This window comes from Pristis pectinata, chromosome 3 (genome assembly GCF_009764475.1).
Source record: "Pristis pectinata isolate sPriPec2 chromosome 3, sPriPec2.1.pri, whole genome shotgun sequence".
In the NCBI taxonomy this organism is placed as follows: Eukaryota; Metazoa; Chordata; class Chondrichthyes; order Rhinopristiformes; family Pristidae; genus Pristis; species Pristis pectinata.
Window position 1 is genome coordinate 62,562,289 of NC_067407.1, and position 21,149 is coordinate 62,583,437.

At 44.2% G+C, this 21,149-nt stretch overlaps 1 protein-coding gene across 4 annotated transcripts in view; it reads right to left on the reverse strand.

Moving 5' to 3' along the window:
* rasal2 (RAS protein activator like 2) overlaps positions 1-2,124 on the reverse strand; it is a 352,406-nt gene extending 350,282 nt beyond the window's left edge. For all 4 annotated transcript variants that reach the window (XM_052011425.1, XM_052011423.1, XM_052011424.1 and 1 more), the window contains exon 1: positions 1,685-2,124. In XM_052011425.1, the coding sequence (XP_051867385.1) occupies positions 1,685-1,817 (133 nt within the window). In that variant the 5' untranslated portion in view covers positions 1,818-2,124. The remainder of the gene's footprint in view (positions 1-1,684) is intronic.
* Between the last annotated feature and the right edge of the window lie 19,025 nt (positions 2,125-21,149).

The following is a 21,149-nucleotide window of genomic DNA, read 5'->3' on the forward strand; positions in this document are numbered from 1 at the left end:
GATAAACAGGAACAAAATAATTTTAACACAGTACTATGACTGGTGCTTCATGAGGAGTTTGAGGAGATTTGGTATGTCACCAAAGACTCTTCCAAATTTCTACAGATGTACAGTGGAGAGCATTCTGACTGGTTACATCACCGCCTGGTACGAAGGCTCCAAAGTGCAGCATCAAAAGAGGCTGCAGGGGGTTGTAGACTCAGCCCAATCCATCATGGTTATGACCCTCCCCGCCATTGAGGACATCTTCAAGATGCAGTGCCTCAAGAAGGCAGCATCCATCATTAAGGACCCAAAACACCCAGGACATGCCCTCTTCACATAACCATCATTGGGGAGGTGGTACAGGAGCCTGAAGACCCACACTCAATGTTTCAGGAACAGCTTCTTCCCCTCCACCATCAGATTTCTGAATGGTCCATGAACACTACCTCAGTACTCCTCTTTTGCACTATTTATTTATTTTTGTAACTTATAGTAATTTTTATGTCTTTATATCTTGCACTGTACTGCTGCCACAAAACAACAAATTTCACAACATATGTCAGTGATAATAAACCTGATTCTGAAACATTTTCCCCATTAACGACATCCAATGCTTTACCCATTTTAAAAATGCATGAACAACATACAAGGTACAAACGCTGAAAGAGAGACAATGAACATGAGTTGAATATGAGATAGACCCATCAGTGGAGTTGAGCAACAGCTTACTTTTAATCATGGTTTCTTCGTTACATTCCAAAAGTCTACAATGCCAGAGTGGAGAAATGGCATGCAAAGTCCCTTTGCTCATTCATCTGACTGCAGGCAAAGTTGAAACTGACCAAGGTTCCTTAAATTCAAAAGCTGAAGATTACTATTAGTATTTTGCTCATACACATTGTTCTGTTTGTTGTGATCAAAAGTTGTTCATTCGTTTTGTAAATATAATACTAAATAAACAAAAACCATCCTTTTTAATCTATAAAACAAATTAACAAACAGCAGATTGTCATTAATTGCATCAGAGAAACAATATCACAATTTCAAGCTTTGCAGTTTAAAAAACTTCTCCCCACAAACATACCACTGTTGCAAATACATTTCTGATATGCCAATTTGGCCAGAACTTTGGTCTAAGTGACAAAGACAACTCTCTCCAACAGCACTCAAAGATCCCAAGGTGCAGAATACAGTTTGTAAAACAAAATAAAAATAGTGAATTCAATGGAATATTATAAAATCAGTTCGGTCTCTTCCTGTTCTAATTTCCCATTACTCCGTATCCCTTTCATGTGGTTGTTTCCCCCTCCAGTTTCGCGGTATTTCCCGAACTCATTCCTCAATCACAGAGACAGTTTTGCCAGCTCGCTCGTCTGTGAAAGGCTCCCATCACCGTCCGGTTCCCACCATCACTCACGAGTTATCAGCCACAAAATCGACGGCCTACGTCCCTCCCCACGGCCCCGCCTAATCAATGGCCCTCATTCTTCACCCAAAATACTGACCCTTTCTCTCTTAATCCCCAATAATTCCCAATAGCCAACCCTACCCCAATACCTAGTGCCCCCAGTGCTCAGCTGACCCCTGCCCTGACCTTTATCCCCCGCCACTCCCATCCCTCGTCCCCTGCCAAGACCCTTCACTCCCATCCACTGTCCACTGCCCACCCCCTCACCCCCCAAGTATTGCCCCCTCTTACCATACACTCGGATCCATCCCTGCTGTTGACATACAGACTCCAGTAAAATCCGTTCCACTGGGTCCAGCGCGGACTCCTCCACGCCGGGAGCCGAGAGTAGCTCCAGCCGCCCCGCTCCATCCTGCGCTTCCATGCCGGCTGCAACCCCGCCGACGCCGGCTCGCCCGAACAGGACGCACAGCCTCCGGGCCACCACCCGCACCAGTGCCCGGGGCCTCAGCAGCCGTTTCCACCTTCCGCTTCAATCAAGCGGGGCAAACCAGCAGGGAAAAAGAGACCGAGCGGGGACAAAATCAATCGGATCGGCCCAGGATCGGGACACGAACCGCTGCCGACACCGGCGCCAGAGCTACTGCACGCAGCGAGCCATGGCAACAGGCTCCGCAATCGGCCCCAGAGCCATCGCACCAAGCAACAGCCCTGTAATCATACCCAGAGACATCGACCCCAACCACAGATCCCACAATCACACCAAGAACCTTGGACCGAAACGACAGATCTCACGATCACACCCAGATCCTTCGACCCCATCCACAGATCCCAAAATCACACCCAGAGCCCTGGACCCCAACCACAGATCCTACAATCATACACAGACTTAACAGGTCCACACACACATTCACACACTTCTTCACCAATCCCTTCACCCCTCCAACCCAATCCCATCCCTCCATCAGTCCCCTTTCCTAACTGTTTCCCTCAATCTCCTCTCCTCCCTTCATATATCTTCCTCCTCAGCTTCCTCCCCTCATTCACCACCTTCTCACAGCTCCCTCCCCTTCATAACCCTACCCTCTCAACATCATACCCTTTACTCACCCCTTTCAGCTACCTCCACAACCACTTCACCACCCAACCTTTCCCCCTTTGTTGCCTCCGCTTCACATTCAGTTTCCTCCTTCATCACACAGCTCTTCTCTTCCTCTTAGTTCCTTCACTTTTCATCCCCCATGCTCTCCCCCACCCACCTCGACCTCTCCACACACTCCTGCTAACAGCTGCTCCTTCCTCCAAAGGTGAGACTGTGCTTCCACCACCACTAATCACCTCCCCAGAGCCACTTCCCAATTATTCATCTTCCTCCCCAACCTCCAACCTCAGCATCATACATCATCCTAATTTGGACATCCACCAGAAAATCTTCAACTAATTGCAGTAGATCATGGTCCCCTTACAGTCAATATCTCAGACTCTTCCATTATATTTGGTTGGCTACATCTCAAGTTGAGGTAAGAATCTATAACTCCAGGAGTTCTCTGAGATTCCATTGAGTAAATATGCCTGTCTCTAACAGCAGTAATAATTTGGTAGGAGAGTAGGCCACTTTGTTCTGAACACTGTTATTCTTCCTGAGTTTTGCTGGAGCCACACCCATCCAGGCAAGTATTCCCAACATCTTTTTGCAACATCTTTTTGCTTCCTCCCTTAAAAATGGTGGAACAATTTCCAGAAATTAGGAAGTGAATGGCCTGCTGCAGGATATCCCTCCTTTGAGCAGCTCCAATAGCCACAGGATTTATGTGGCTGGTCAAATTAAACTATTGGTCAATGGTGGCCCACAAGGTGCTGATGATGTGGAATTATGCAATGGTAATGCCGTTGAATGACAATGAGAGATGGGTAAAGTCCCTCTAGAAAGTTGTCAGATGGACGCTACTTGCTAACTAATTAGCCAATTCCTGAATGTTGTATGGTCTTGCTGCATGCTGGCTTCAGCTGTTTCATTATCTGAGGGGGTGAATATGGTATTAAACATCATTATGGAACAACTGTATGTCCAATCTTGTGATAGAGGACAAATCATCAATGAATAGCAGAAGATGGTTGGACCTAGGATACTACACTGACATAAATCTTGAGTTTGAGATGACCAGCTTCCGACAGAAACCACCATTTATCTTTGCATGAGCAATGCCTTTGTTGGTGGAGATTTCTTCCTCATGGCCATTGATTTGAAATTTGCCAAAGGTCTTCAATGCCAGCCTCAATCAAATGCTGGCTTGATATGAAAGGCACTAAGTCTCATCTCACCTGGCCAAGTTTGGACTGAAGCTGAATGACACCTGGAGCTGCATGATTCTGGTGAAACCCAAAGCGAGCAGGTTATTCGTCAGTGACTTCTATTTATTGGTGACATCTGTCATCAGTTTTCTGTCAACTGAGAGTACAGGGAGCACACAGTAATTAGCCAAAATGGGTTTGTTCTATTTGTTGGAGACAGGATATACTTTAGCTACTTTTCACACTGCCAAGGAGATGCCTACACTTTCCCATTACTGAAACCTCTCAACAAAAGGTGTAGTCAGCTTTGGTGCATATCTTCAGTACATTTTTGGGTCCCATAGCCAGTGCTCACCAGCTGTTTCCTGATGTTATCTGGAGTGTATCAAACTGACCAATGACCATGATGTTGGGGACCTCAGAAGGAGGCTTAGATGGATTATCCCATCGGTTAAAAATGATTGCTGATTCTTCAACTTTGTCTTTAGTCCTCACGTGCTGCACTGTGACATCAGTGGGGAGGGACTTGTCCTGTGAAGCTACTCAGCCATTTGATTATTTAATATTCCAGCACAATTCACAATTAGATGTGGCAAAGACTAGAGTCCATTGGAGGTTCATCACTTCCTTCCATCCAGTCCATTTTCATGGTATGTTGCTTCAGGAAGGTTAACTGTATTGTCAAGGATGGCTGTCACCCTGGCTATTCCCTTTTCTCTCTTCTACCTTCTAGGAGAAGATACAGGAGCTTGAAAGCCCAGATGACCAGATTCAAGAACAACTTCTTCCCTGCTGCTATCCGACTTCTGAACCAGTCACCTCTTTGAGATCTCCTTCCCAGTTGTGCTGCCACATTCCCTAACCTTTACTTCCACCTCTTCCATTATGTCATTTTAGCATTTCTTTTTGAACTACCTCCATTTGCACTATGATATTTTGCACCATTCCATTTTTTCTTGCGCTCGTCGCTGTATTTATTGTTGTATTTATTATTACCATGCACACTGCTTATACTGTGAGCCATGTGAGCAAGGAATTTCATTGCACCCTGGTGTATTTAACAATAAACTAATCTGAATCTGACCATCATGAGTGGAATTTCATAACTCTGTCCATTGCATGCAGCTTTCCCACGTAGTCATGTGTTGTTGCTTCATCAGGTTGACAACTCATTTTTAGGAACATTCATGCTATTTCTGGCAGACCCTTCCACACTCCACATTGAACCGGGACTGGTTGAAGGATGAATTTTAATGGTTGTTTGACGTATAGGCCAGGCCATCATGTCACAAATCCATCCCTCCCCCAACCTCTCTGCAACTTGAAACAAATTGGGTTTCTTTGTTTCCTTGTTCTGATAAAGGGTCTTTGACCTGAAACCTTAACTCTATTTTTCTTTCCACTGAAATGCTGCCTCAGTGTTTCCAGCATTTTCTTTTTTTATTTCAGATTTCCAGCATTGGCAGTTTTTAAACTTTCCAGTTACAAATTGTGTTGAATTGGTATATTGCTGCTGGTTGCAGCCTACGTCATCTTAAGTAAGCATGCACAGTTGCTGGGAGTGTTTTGTGCCTGTCCAAATTACCCTTAATGGAGACTGTCTGAAAATGGATCCCACACTCATTCCCAGATCCATGGCCTGAACCTCAGAACCCACAATCACACCCAGTCCAGATGAAGAGTCTCGACCCAAAATGTCAACTGTCCATTACCCTCCATAGATGCCACCTGACACCCTGAGTTCTTCCAGCACTTTGTGTGTTGCTCCAAATTCCAGCATCTGCAGTCTCTTGTGACACCATCACACCCAGAACCATTGTTCCAAAGCAAAGCTCCTGCAATTGTATTGCACCTTACAACTGACTCTCCAATCTCAGACCAAACACAGGTCTAAATTCAGCCCTTTGAAATATCTCAGATCCTCAGTCCACAGATAGAATACCAAAACTGAATAGGTATATTCCCAGAGGTTGAATTAAATAGTCTTCCATCTCATTGCTCAACTAACCTGCCCATTTTCAGTTCCAGCTCCTTCTCCCCATTCACATCCGAATTCATCAGTCTACATAAGGCTATCTCATTACATCCAGAGTCAAGATGATGGCAGGGTCAGCAGTCGGAGAGACTCCCAGGCCCATGACTTAGATGCTCCTATTGTGACCATGTTCTCACCATTCAGCATGAAAGCCTCAACAACTGAACATGGTGCCAGGGTCATCACAAAAGTGGGCTCCTCTCAGGGCCAGGATTTGAAAAACCTTTCCAGTTTGTGGCAGAACTTGCCAATTCTGATGAAGCATCATGATCCTGTAACTTTAACTCAGATTTTCTCTCCCCGCAGACACAGCTGATCCTGCTGGATACTTCCAACATTCTGTTTAATGCCAGATTTTCCAGCAGCTACAGTGTTCTGTATCTCATGCTTACAGTGTTATTTTGCTCTCTTTGGTCCTCATTCATCTCCTTCCAGTTACACCCTCAGACAGATCAACCATGCTTACACCACCTTCTCACAGCTAGTATCACCCACTCTTGTGTCATTCAGTTTCTCATGGTCTCCATCCTCTCCCAAACATTACTTTTGTTCTCTTCACCTTCACTGCAATTGTAGCACTTTAACTTCTAACATTTCCTGGTTCAGATGATTATCAACTTAACCCTTCAGAAGGTTATGAATCTAAAATATTAACTCTGTTTTTCTCTCTCCAAGCATACTGCCTGATCAGCTGAAGATTTACATCATTCTCTGTTTATATTTCAGGGCCAGCAGTGAATATCATGTGGACACTGAGCCCCTCCCCCTGTCAAAAAAATACCAGCATGCCAAGTTTTGCTTTGAAAACAAATGTCAGGTTCTTTGTCTGAAAGAGACATGCAAAGGTATGTTTCTTTCACAAATGATCTGTTACAACAGTAACAGATCACACATATCTGGGATCAGATTAGCAGTTGAAACGTTTCACATTATGGCAGTGCTATTTTTGTAAAAATATATTTCCCTGTCTTTCCTGGACTCCATCCTATGACAAACATTCCTTCTTTCCTTTTGTTATCAATACCCCTTTTCTTTCTTTACAACTTAAACATGTTCGATTTCTAACTTTTCCAAGTTCAGGTGAAAGGCTATCAAATGTTAATCTGCTTTTCTCTCAACAGACCCATAATAATGATGTGGAGGTACCGAATGTTCTGGACTTCTTGGCACTTCTCAAGCCAGTGGTGTTTTTGGGTGGTGGCCAGTGCAGCCCTTAGTTTGAGTGACTCCAGGATCTCATCACTGCCCAATAACTCTGATACACATAGTTTCCCAACTCAAGTACCTTGATCCAATTGATGCCCATGATTGTGTGAATACATCCCTGGCCCACCATCATGATAGGTAACTAGATAAGATATCTTTATTAGTCACATGTACATCAAAACACACAGTCAAATGCATCTTTTTGCATAGAGTCTTCTGGGGACAGCCCGCAAGTGTCGCCACACTTCCGGCGCCAACATAGCATGCCCACAACTTCCTAACCCATCTTTGGAATGTGGGAGGAAACCGGAGCACCTGGAGGAAACCCACGCAGATACGGGGAGAACATACAAACCCCTTACAGACAGCGGCTGGAACTGAACCTGGGTTGCTGGCACTATAAAGCGTTACACGAACCGACATTCTTCCCAATAAACTGGAGACTCCTCCTGCATAGTTGCTTCACATCAATTTACTCTGCCCCAACGAAAAGTACTCAGGATATTCATGGGACAAACCTTGCCCCATAACAGTTCAAAGGAAGGGTTTTTGACCTGAAAAGTTAACTCTGTTTTCCTTTCCATAGATACTGCCTGAACTTTTAAATTTCCTTTGAGTACTTTGTTTATTTGTTCGAAGGGAAATGAGGAAATCAGTTTTTGGATTTTTGTTTGCCCTTTGACCAACAAGCTTCCAACAGTATCTATGTGCAAACTGATCATGGTGTCTTCAATTATCAATCATTCCTTCTGCAGGTATGCAGTAAGTTCCAAGGAATGTACCTCTTCACTCTTTGATTCCAGCCAACAGATGGTACCCCTACAGGACTGCTCTCTGCCTTTACCCTCTTGCAAACAATCCTTCCAAACACACATACCTTTATCTATGTTTCCATATATCCTGACGAGTAGAAGGAGGCCACTTTGGTCCATTGAGTCTATGCCAGCTCACATTCCCCGCTAATCTTCTCTGTAACCTATTCTCCCCACATTCCCATCAACAACTGCAGCCCACCTACACATGAAGAACAACTTAGAGCGGCCAATTAACCTCCTAACCTGTGTGTCTTTGGGATGTGGGTGGAAACTGAAGCACCCAGACAAACCCAATATGGTCACAGGGAGAACATGCAAATTCCACACAGACAGCACCGGAGGTCAGGATTGAACTTGGATCACTGGAGCTGTGAGGCAACAGCTCTTCTAGTAATTCTGCCCATCATAACTACAACTGGATAATAGCAATGCACAAACACTGGCTACCTTAAGCCAATGAAAGTCAACAGCTTGTACATCCTCACTCCTCACTGGAATAGTACTGCCTATCATCTGAAGTCAAGGAAAAAGAAACAGCAAACAGACAATGCCAGGCACCCTGTACACGGCCACATTGCTGCAACACAGGACAACACATGACAACACAGGTGGCCACGATACTGCTGCAACCATGTTTGAGCAGTTGTGCTGCAAATGACCTGCAGACCTTGAGAGTGGGGTCAGTATGGACAGGAGGGCAACTGGGCAGCTTCCTGCAGGAGCACAACCCAGAAGACTATGAACTGTCTCTGTAACAACTTGGCTGATCAGTAACCCACCTGTTCAATAGGGGTCTGCTGCAACATCTTTTGGTTTGCCCATTGTCCAAAGACTGGCCATACACAGCTCGGGGATCTTGCGAAGCCCAGCCCTCCAGCTTTGCATTGTGATCAAGCCCAGATTGTCCAGCCAGGTTTGCTAGGGTGGTTCGGGAGGGTTTAAACTAGTTTGCAAGGGGGATGGGAACCAGAGGAGTAGGTCAGAGGAGGAAGGGGATGGGGAAAAGTCAGATCTAACAGGTAGAGAGGCTTTGAGGAAGGAGGAGCAGAGTACAGGGTATAGAAGTAGTAAGGCGGATGGGCTAAAGTGCATTTACTTAAATGCAAGAAACATCAGGAATAAGGGAGATGAACTGACAGCTTGGATAAGTACATGGGACTACGATATTGTGGCTATCACAGAGACGTGGCTGACATCAGGGCAGGAATGGATATTGAATATTTCTGGTTTTCAGTGTTTTAAAAGGGATGGAGGGGGAGAAGAGGAGGAGGGGTGGCGATACTGGTCAGGGATACTATTACAGCTGCAGAAAGGGTGGATAATGTAGAAGGATCCTCTCTAGAGTCAATATGGGTGGAAGTTAGGAACAAGAAAGGAGCAGCTACTCTACTGGGAGTATTCTATAGGCCCCCTGGTAGCAGTAGGGATACTGAGGAGCAGATTGGGAGGCAGGTTTTGGAAAGATGCGAAAATAACAGGGTTATTATAGTGGGAGACTTCAACTTCCCAAATATTGATTGGCACCTGCTTAGTGCCAAAGGTTTAGATGGGGCGGAATTTGTTAAGTGTGTACAGAACAGATTCCTGTCACAGTATGTTGACAGGCCGACTAGAGGGAATGCCATATTAGATCTAGTTTTAGGTAATGAACTGGGTCAGGTGACAGATCAATCAGTGGTGAGCATTTGGGGGACAGCGACCACTGCTCCATAACCTTTAGAATTGTCATGAACAGGAATAGGAGCAAAGAGGACAGGAAGATATTTAATTGGGGAAAGGCGAATTATGGGGCTATAAGGCGAGAACTTGAGAGTGTAAATTGGGGTGGCATTTTTGAGGGAAAATGTACTCTAGAGATGTGGTCGATGTTCAGGGATCTCTTGCAGGATGCTAGGGATAAATTTGTCCCGGTGAGGCAGAGAAGGAATGGCAGGGTGAAGGAACCATGGGTGACAAGGGAGGTGGAACAACTAGTTAGGAAGAAGAAGGCAGCATACATAAGGTGTAAGCAGCAAGGATCAGACAGGGCTCATGAGGAATATAGAGTAGCAAGGAGGGAATTTAAAAAGGGGCTAAGGAGAGCGAGAAGGGGACATGAAAAGGCTTTGGCGAGTAGGGTTAAGGAGAATCCCAAGGCTTTTTACTCGTACGTGAAGAGCAGAAGGATGGCTAGAGTAAAGGTGGGTCCGATTAAAGACAAAGGTGGGAAGATGTGCCTGGAAGCTGTGGGTGAGGTTCTCAATGAATAGTTCTCTTCAGTATTCACCAAGGAGAGGGGTCTTGATGACGCTGAGGACAGTGTTGGTAAGGGTAATGTTCTAGAGTACGTAGATATCAAGAGAGAGGATATGTTGGAGCTGTTAGAAAATATTAGGACAGGTAAGTCCCCGGGACCTGACGGAATATTCCCCAGGCTGCTTTGTGAGGTGAGGGAGGAGATTGCTGAACCGTTGGTTAGGATCTTTGAGTCCTCGTTGTCCATGGGGATGGTACCAGAGGATTGGAGGGTGGCGAATGTTGTCCGCTGATTCAAAAAAGGTAGTAGGGATAGTCCAGGGAATTACAGACCAGTGAGCCTTACGCCTGTGGTGGGCAAGCTGTTGGAAAGGATTCTTAGAGATAGGATCCATGGGCATTTAGAGAATCATAGACTGATTAGGGACAGCCAGCATGGATTTGTGAAGGGAAGATCTTGCCTCACTAGCCTGATAGGGTTCTTTGAGGAGGTGACCAGGAAGATTGATGAGGGTAGTGCAGTAGATGTGGTCTACATGGATTTTAGTAAGGCGTTTGACAAGGTTCCACCTGGTAGGCTTCTTCAGAAGGTCAGAGTCCAAGGGATCCAGGGAGGCCTGGCCGTGTAGATTCAGAATTGGCTTGCCTGTAGAAAGCAGAGGGTTGTGGTGGAGGGAGTGCATTTGGATTGGAGGGCTGTGACTAGTGGTGTCCCACAGGGATCGGTTCTGGGACCTCTACTCTTTGTGATATTTATTAATGACTTAGATGAGGGGGTGGAAGGGTGGGTTAGCAAGTTTGCAGATGACACAAAGATCGCTGGTGCTGTGGATAGTGTGGAGGGCTGTCGAAGCTTACAGAGGGATATTGATAGGATGCAGAGCTGGGCTGACAAGTGGCAGATGGAGTTCAATCCGGAGAAGTGTGAGGTGGTACACTTTGGAAGGACAAACTCCAAGGCGGAGTACAAGGTTAATGGCAGGATTCTGGGCAGTGTGGAGGAGCAGAGGGATCTGGGGGTTCATATCCACAGATCACTGAAAGTTGCCACACAGGTGGATAGGGTGGTTAAGAAAGCTTATGGGATGTTAGCTTTCATAAGTCATGGGATCGAGTTTAAGAGCCACAAAGTAATGATGCAGCTTTACAAAACTCTGGTTTGACCACACTTAGAGAACTGTGTCCAGTTCTGGTAGCCTCATTATAGGAAGGATGTGGAGGCGTTGGAGAAGGTGCAGAGGAGATTTACCAGGATGCTGCCTGGTTTGGAGAGTATGGATTATGAGGAGAGACTAAAGGAGCTAGGGCTTTACTCATTGGAGAAGAGGAGGATGAGGGGAGACATGATAGAGGTGTACAAAATATTAAGAGGAATAGATAGAGTGGACAGCCAGCACCTCTTTCCCAGGGCACCAATGCTCAATACAAGAGGGCATAGCTTTAAGGTAATGGGTGGGAAGTTCAAGGGAGACGTCAGAGGGAGGTTTTTCACCTAGAGGGTGGTTGGTGCATGTAGTGGTGGAGGCTGATACATTGGACAAGTTCAAGAGATTGTTAGGTAAGCATATGGAGGAATTTAAGATAGAGGGATATATGGGAGGAAGGGGTTAGATAGTCTTCGGAGTGGTTTGAAGGTCGGCACAACATGGTGGGCCGAAGGGCCTGTATTGTGCTGTATTGTTCTATGGTTCTATGTTTGTAGTAAATGCCAGAGCATAGTAGACTCAAGAGCCAGTGGAATGGTCTTCAGGAGAAAAGTTAAATAAAACAGCTGATGTGGTCAACACTGTCCACTACTTGTTTTTAATTTTTATTCACTCATTTTTGTATGCTTTACTTATGACGCTGCAGTGTTGCTCAATCAGGTGATTGAGCACTCACTCAGTCTTTGAATGACTTCAAATGGGTTGGTGTCCTTTAAATTCCAGGGCTGATTGCGAGTCCCAGTCCATAAGTGTGTCCATCTACTACTTTGGTGGATGGAGGCAAGAAGAAGAAGATCTGGAGTCATCAGTCCAAGCACAGCCATCCAATCTCAGCTGGTTTTTGACCCTCAGTTAAATGGCCTCATTTCCTCTCGAACAAGTAAACAAAGTATTAAAAGGAAATTTAAAAAATCATATTTGATGGGTTTATGATGTTTCTTCTGGGTTGCAAGGCAACTACATTTACTGTAAACTTGAGGACAATTGTGTCCAAACAGATTCCCCTTCAATCACATTTGAGCCACTCACATCATACCTTCCAATCATACGCAGAACAATCAGGGCCAGCATCTGACCTGTTTGAACCCATTATGATTTGCCCCCTCTCAGCTGCAAACAATTTTAGAACATAGGCAAAAACCAAGCACAACAGAAGGCCACCAGGACAATTGTTTGATGTGTATTTAAGCTCAGTTATATTTCTACTGTCGATATCTTCATGTTTGTGTCAATTGTGCATCAGTTGTTCGTACTCTCACCTCTGAACCAGAAGCTTTTTGGTTCAAATCCCCCTGGCAGTAACTGGGGAAAAATAGCTGGTCTGACATAGTAGAGATGAGACATGAAACCAAGATCCTGTCTAGCTTGTCGTAGACAGAAAAGATCTCATTAAATTATTTAAAAGAAGAGCAGGGGAGTGATCCCTGGTGTCATTGCCAATACTTAATTTCAATTCAACACCACAGAAAAGAGGTTATCTGGTCGTTGTCACGCTGCTGTGTGGAACCTTGTTGCATGCAAACTGGCTGCCATGTTTCATGCTTTATGTCAAACTGATTGTACTACAAAAGTTTTTAATTGGCTTGCAAAGCACTTTTTGACATCCTCAGGTTGTGAAAGTCATTGTAGTTGACTGTTAATTATCTGACATAATGGAAGGATGTCCCTCTATTGATAATGCATAAATACAGCCAATGGAGAGGAGCAGAGTAACCATACCAACAGCCCACCCATGGGCTACAGCATCATTACACATGCATTGCCTGCACCAAGCAAGTCTTCAGCAGCAGATCCACCTGAAGACCATGCACCTGGATTAGCCCAAGCAGATGCACACCTGCCAGCTCTATCTCCAGGCTCTGCCCTCCCTTGAACACCTGCTCCAGGCAGGTGCAGAAGCTGCTGACAGTGCCCTGCCATGCTGTAATAGTCTACCCTCTTCTTAGATCCATCAAAATGATCTCAACAACACAACTTCATGGGCATATCCGAAGCTGCTGAAGTTCCAGTGAAAGGACAACAAAGGCTCTTCTCATCTGTGCTGCCGACTGGGTTACTCAGTGTCTGAAAGCAGCTTGTATGTGTGACAAGAGATTCCCATCCCACCTGGTATTGACAATTGAGAGTGAGCTGCAGATGATTCACCCTCATGTGGTGTCTGACTGCAGCAACCACATGAAAGCCTCCTTAGATATCATCCAATGCCCATGCCCAAAGTTAACCTGCCACAACTAGAGGCAGCAATCACCCAACAGTGTGCAGTGCTGCCACCACAGTGCTGCTGAGCACAGCAGGGTTAGACCAGGAAGACTTCGTTTCTCCCTGTCGGACTTATAAACTAGTCAACCAACCCCTGGATAATCCAGAGTCAATCATGTACCTGCAAGTCTCCTTTAATTCTTTCACTGATTTTGACAATTTGCAGAAGTGGTGAGAGCATCTTATTGGGTCATTTGTAACCTGCTGACTCCCAGATATTTTTCACCATTTATCCACCACCTTCTGGGCCCAGGATTTTAGCACATAATAACATGTGTGGCACAGTGGCCCAGCAGGTAGTGCTGCTCTCTCACAGCTCCAGCAACCAGAGATTCAATCCTGATCTCAGGTGCTGCCTGTGTGGAGTTTGCACGTTCTCTCTGGTGACCATGTATGTTTCCTCCAGGTGCTCGGGTTTCCTCCAACATCCCAAAGACGTTCTGGCTGGAAGGTTAATTGGCCACTGTAATTACCCCTGCTGTAGGTGGGTGGCAGGAGAGTCAGGGAAGTTGATGTGCATGTGAGAGAGAAGAGGTGACAGAAAAATAACTAGGAGAATGGAACAGATGAGATTGCTCTGAGAGCTAGGATAGATCCAATGGGCTGAATGGCCTCTTCCTATGTTCTTAAACAAATGAGAAATCTACAAGGCCCATACCAGATATGTGATGGAATTATTCACCACCCTAAATATTCATTCACTCCACAACAGGCAACTATGATCGGAGTATTTAATAGCTGCGAGGCACATTGCAGCAACTGGCCAAAATTTTTTCTCAGGCAAAACCATCCTGAAAGAAAAGAGAATGCCATTCCCTCATGAAACTTCAAATTCCATATCCAGCAGCACTTCTTCATATGGATGGCAGCAGTTAAAGGAAGTCGCCTACCATTACCTCCTCAAGGACAACCAGTGATTGACAATAAATGTTGAACTTACCTGTGATGTCCACATATCATGAAAAAATAGAAAAAGGTATAAAGTAGTTGACTCACCCTGCCTTACGTTTACTTCAGTGTTGGTGTAACCTGGGTTCTACCTGTAGTATCTTCTGACATAATTCGATAACTGTGTTTTTGCAAGTACTTCTGTTCTTCCAAATGTGAATGAAACATCACACTTCCCCACATCAGTGAGTCATCTAATTTTATTTACCCAGCTTGGTTTCTCCCCTGCACACCAGCTTTTTTGATGGATTTATTGCAGCAATCTATTTCTAAAACTTCTGCCCAATTGCTGGCATCTATATATTTCATCTGTGTGACCGGGAGGTTGGGGGGAAGTGGGGGGGAGGGGGGCGCGGTGAGATGGTGGCTGGTGGAAATTGGCACAAAAGAAGTCCCACATAAAATAATGGGCAAATAATCCATTTATTTTAATACCTAACTATTGGCCAGGATTTCCCCTAATCTTTACCCAATTAATGCTTGGTTCTGTTGTGGGTGATTAAAAGCATTCCAAAGAGAAGTCCAAATAGTGGGATTTAGGTGCTACTTTCTAGACTTTGGTTGTGATGTACTTCTTCCTTTAAAAGGCTCAATGTGGTATCAACTAGAACACAATCAAAGTGTCTGAAAGAATTCCTCAATGTTGCAAAGTGAAGGCAAAGCAGTACAGGGAGGGCAGGGGTGTGTGGTGAAGAGGACAGGTGCAATAACCAAGCAATGCTGATAAAAATGAGGCTTTGGCTGCTTTAATATATGTGCACCTGTTAGGTAAGGAATGAACATGAGTAGGGGAAGGAAGTTGGGGAGAGGAAGGAAGGTGGTCAGGGGGGTGGGGGGGGGGGGGGTGGGGGAGAGATGCATAAGATTAGTGTAGTAACCATGGCCCAGTGGAAAGAATGCTATGAGTCAGAAGGTAGCAGGTCCAAGCCTCCAGGGCCAAGAGACCTGTGTAGCACCATGGGAATGTTGTACTGTCACAGGTGCTATCTTTCATTAAACTGAAAGCCCTGCCTGTTCCTCCAGTAAACATAAAGCAGCCCAGACATTACTTAAAAAAATAGATTGCTCTTGTGTCTTGGCCAATATTTATAATTACACTGACATAACAAGAACATTGTTTGATCAATGCAATATTGTTGTTTGAGGGATTGCTGTGTGCATTTGGATGCCATGTTTTTTGTCGTATGATAATGAGGGAAGATCCACGAGTCAGGGAAGATAAATTTACAAGAAATATTCCATTAGCTCTCAAGTGCTTTGGGACATCTTGAGGCTGTGAAAGGTGAGATGTAAAGCAAGTTTGACTTTATGTCCTACCATTTGTTAGTAAATTACAGATGGTATTCATAATGGTAAAAACAAGATAGCTGGAAAGTGTTCATTGTCCCAATAAATGACTGTCTCCCTTGATGAGGTTAGTGAGCTGCCTCTAGCTTCAAGTAGTTGTGCTGGCACAACTGAAGCTAACCATCCACTTTGGATCAAGCCCTTCAGGGACATCCTCAATTTATGGACCAAAGCACAAAATTCCATCAGTGTAATTCTAAGGTACAAACAACACTTCATCTGAAAATATTCCTTCAAAAACTTCACCACTTCAGACACTTCAATGAATTTGAATACTTTTAGATATTGAAGGGGCTCATTTTAAACTAACTCACTGGAAGGAATCCCCAGAGGATTGGGTGGAACACCTGTTTAACACCCTATCCATTATCATGCTTGAATGAAGAAGGAGATAATGCCAGCTGCACACAATATACAGTAAAACTCTGATAATCTGGCATTTATTGTTCAGAAATCTTGATGGAGTTTTACTGTATCAGTTTTGGTGTGGGTGGTAGGGTGGGGTGGTTGTTGCTTACTGAAAGCTGCTGCTTCTCTGTCTGCTTTGTTTCTTAAGGCATAATAGTTGCTTCGATGCTGTTTTAGCACCAGGTGTCTTCTTCCTCAATATACGTTCCACCGAGGTGGCTCAAATAGCCATGATTACCAACTATACATAATCCTCAGGATCATGGGTGCAGCCCTACCCGAGTGAGGAGGGAAATCTTTCCCGGTGAGATTGAATTTGTTTCCTTCTTCTTTCCACTGTCACCTTCCCATTCCCTTCCCCCAAATGTAGAGCTATTGTTCACCCCCTGTCTTTGAAGAGGACATTTTCAGCCAGATTTATTTTTCTCCAACTGCAGGAAATTGTTGGCGGTAACCTTGTCATCAGAGCCAAACGTTAAGAGCTTGAAACACTTGGGAAATGAACATTTTCTGGTTACCTTCCAACTTCCAGGTATTTCCATTCAGTTTATTTTCTCCACATACTATTTTTCATCTCTATCAACACCGTCACCACTCAGACAGATGCCAAGATATCACGCATTCTTCCAAAAAATAAGGACTGATAAACTGGCATTAATGACATCAGATCACAATTTGATGTTGAGGACGCAAAAATGATAGAACTTACCATGGAAAGTGTGTTCCAGAGTTTTTTTCTCATTTTATTGAGTGGACACAGCACACTGGAAGTGAGTTATCTGGCTCCTTTTGCTCATCAAGTGAAAGAAATAGATTTAGAAAGAAAGGGCAATCTTTCTCCATTTGACATATTTCTGATTATTAGTCTGAACTATATCCAGGTGTTATTGCAACTATATTGGAGGTGACTTCAACCAGGCCAACTTCAAGAATGTGTTACCAAAATACTACTAGCACATTTCCTGCCCCACCAGGGGTCCAAACACCCTTGACCATTGCCATACAACCATCAAAGATGCCAACTGAGCCACCCCCACCCTCACTTTGGTAAGTCAGACCACCAGGCTGTGCTCCTTCTCCCTGCATACAAACAGAAGCTGAAACGGGAGGATCCAGTGCAGAAATTCGTATAGTGCTGATTTGAGGAATTAGATGAGCTTCTGTGCAACTGCTTTGAGTCAGTGGACTGGTCCATGTTCAAAGACTCAGCTGCCAGCCTAGATGAATACGTCACCACCATCACTGACTTTATCTGCAAGTCTGTCGAGGACTGTGTACCAAAGAGGGCAATACGGGTGTCCAAACTGGAAACCATGGATGAACCAGGATATCCACTCCCTACTGAAGTCTAGGACTGCAGCATTCAAATCAGGTGATCCTGACCTAACAAGAAATCAAGACATGACCTTCGTAAAGCTATCAGAGATGCCAAGAGACAATATCAGTCCAAAATTGTCCCAGACCAGTCGTCAGTTGTGACAGGGCTTACATGCTATAACGAGCTATAAAATGAAGCCGGGCAGCATTGCTGACAACAGCACATCCCTTCCTATGAGCTTAACACATTCTATGCATGTTTTGAACAGAAGGGGATTGGTTTGTCACCACGCACCCTGACAACCTCCAAAGCATCTGAACCCATGGTCACCATTGAGGATGTAAGATCAGTCTTCCAGAGAGTGAACCAAGGAAAGTATCTGGCCTGGATGCTGTTCCTGGCTGTGTCCTCAGATCCTGTGCAGATCAGCTGGCGGGAATATTTGCAGATACTTTTAACCTCTCCCTGCTTTTATCTGAGGTTCCCACCTGCTTTAAGAAGACCCCGGTACCTAAGGAAAACAAGGTAACATGCCTTAATGACTACCACCCGATGGCTCTGACATCCACCATCATGAAGTGTTCAGAGAGGCTGGTCATGGCACGCATAAACTCCGGTGTCCCAGAAAACCTCGACCCACTGCAATTCACGTTCCGCTGAAACAGATCTATGGCGGACACCATCTCCCTGGCCCTACACTCATCTCAGGAGCATCTGGACAGTAAAGACACCTATGTTAAACTATTGTTTATTGACGACAGCTCTGCCTTCAATACTATAATTCCAAGCAAACTCTTCACCAAACTCCGAGACCTGGGACTCAACACCTTCCTTTGCAACTGGATCCTTGAATTCAGGACCAACAGACTGAAATCAGTGAGGATAGGCAGCAACACCTCTGCCACAATTATTCTCAACACTGGTGCCCTCCAAGGCTGCATCCTCAGCCCCCTCCTCTGCTCTCTATACACTCATGACTGCATGGCCACATTCTGCTCTAACTCGCATCTACAAGTTTACAGATGATAACACTGTAGTGGGCCATATCTCAAATAACAATGAGTCAGAATACAGGAAGGAGAGAGCTTAGTGACATGGTGTCATGACAACAATGTTTCCGTCAATGCCAGCAAAACAAAAGAGTTGGTCATCGACTTCAGGAAGGGGGGTGGTGTATATGCACCTGTCTACATCAATGGCACTGAGGTCGAGAGGGTTGAGAGCTTCAAGTTCCTCGGTGTGAATATCACCAATAACCTGTCCTGGTGCAACCACCTAGAAGCCACGGCCAAGGAAGTTCACCAGCGCTCTACTTCCTCAGGAGGCTAAAGAAATTTGGCATGTCCCCTTTGACACCATAGAAAGCATCCTGTCTGGATGCAGCACGGCTTGGTATGGCAACTGCTATGCCGGGGACCACAAAAAACTGCAGAGAGTTGTGGACACAGCTCAGCACACCACGGAAACCAGCCTCCCCTCCATCAACTCTGTCTATACTTCATGCTGCCTTGGTCAGCATGATCAAAGACCCCACCCACCTGAGACATTCTCTCTTCTCCCCTCTCCCATCAGGCAGAAGATACAAAAGCCTGAAAGCACATACCACTAGGCTTAAGGACAGCTTCTACCCCGCTGTTATAAAACTATTGAACAGTTCCCCAGTACAATAAGATGGACTCTTGACCTCACAATCTACCTCATTATGACTTTGCACCTTATTGTCTACCTGCACCGTACTTTCTCTGTAGCTGTGACACTTTGCATTCTGTATTGTTTTAACTTGTGCTACCTCAATGCATGGTTTCATGAATTGATCTGTATGAACAGTATGCAAGGCAAGTTTTTCACTGCACCTTGGTACATGTGACGATAATAAACCAATTCCAATTCCTCATCTTTTTCCCTCTTTAAGAGTTGTTTTTCCATCTGTCCTTGATCTTGTGTTCCATTCTTTGGCAGTGGTGGCTGGGTCACTGAAGGACTCTCTTGCTGCCATTCTACAAACAAACAAATGGGTGGAGTGCAATAGTGGGCAAAAACACTTTAAGAAAGATGTCAAGGTCTTGGTGAGGGTGGTATGGAGATTTACCAGTGGTTGAAAATCTTCATTTACATCAGCTACAGAAACAGTTCTTTTTCTCGTTAGAGGAATTTGAGAGGAGATTCGATAGAGGTGTTCAAAATCATCAAGTGTTTTTTAAGTGTGAAAAAGGAGAAACTGATTCCAACGGCAGTATATGGTATTTACCAAAAGAAGCAGAGGATAGATGAGAATATTTATTGCAGAGTATTTTATTACAATGCGGAATATACTGTCTTAAAGGGAGGTGGAAACCATCAGTAATAATCAAAGCAGAATTGTTCCAATGTTGAAAACATTTGTGGGCTTTGAGTAAACATTGGGAAAATGGGATGAATTGGACAACTCTTTCAAAGACATGGCACAGACAGTGGGCCAAATGGTCTTCTGCTGATTTGTTTCATTCTGTGATTCTACGAAAGATCTGTGTGTCCTCACATGTCTTATTTGATGGCTAACTGCACCTCTTCTTTTCAAAATAATTGTCCCTGTTATATCTCTTTGTTCATTAATATCAAAGGAAAGCTTTTTGCTTTGATAAGCGGTGAAAATGTTTGAGACAAAAAATGCATTTGGATCACAAAGACCTTCTTTGTAAGATAATGGAGCAGGACCTGGACACTAACCAAATCATTTGCCAAATATTTCTGCTGGAACTTTGACCAATCTATTGCAGGATTAAGTAAAAGGGAAAAAAGTGCAAAGAAAAGCCAACAATTAAAAACATCAAGAAAATTAGTGTAAGACAGTTACATTGTTCATGAAAGATCTGTGATATATCAATGCAATATATGTATGTGTGTATATATATAAAAAACTATTTGCCAACAGTGACTAATTTTGTTCACATGAGTGAGAGCTCATGAGAAATTTTACAAGATTCTTCCTCTCAGTTGGCTTTAGGATTTTTAACTGTTTAGTCTACCTCTCTATGTTTGATGGGGATATTTAATCACAGTGCAGCAGGTAGTATTTCCCATAACCTTCATATGTTCATGTCAAAAGTGCAATTTATGACTCACTTAAAGGTTCCTTCATTTCTAAAAATAACGTTCCCAATGTAATGTGGAAATAGATCTCATTTTCCCATGATTATATTTGGGTTATTTCTGACATTCTACTCTGTTTGGATCTTGGCTAACACCTCCGCTGCCTCCTTGTGATCTGTGGAATGCAAGTTCTTGATCAAGGGTTGGCTGGAAAGCAAACAAGAGAAAACCTCTGCATTAAAGTGGTAATTAATAACTCTAACAAAGCAAAAACAAAAAGCGCTAAGCAAAGGCAAATGCTGCCTGGAACATGACAGTTCTTGTGCTACTGAGAACAAGGAAGATGGAAGATGAGTGAAATATGGAGGTAAAAAGGTCACGGAGTACTTTGGAATGTTGCTCAATTAAAATTGTGAAGTTGTTTTTAAAACGTTTCCCTGAGGAGATTTAAATGGGAGAAGTGGAATTGATAATAGTGATGGATTGTACTGTTTCCAAACTGTGCTGTCTTGACCACAACATTCAGGAGCTTTGGCAATCACACAGTGTATTGTTTTGTTGGTTTCCTTTCATTGAAAGTAAACTTACTTGCAGGGTGTTGCAGCAAGTGGTCTCCACC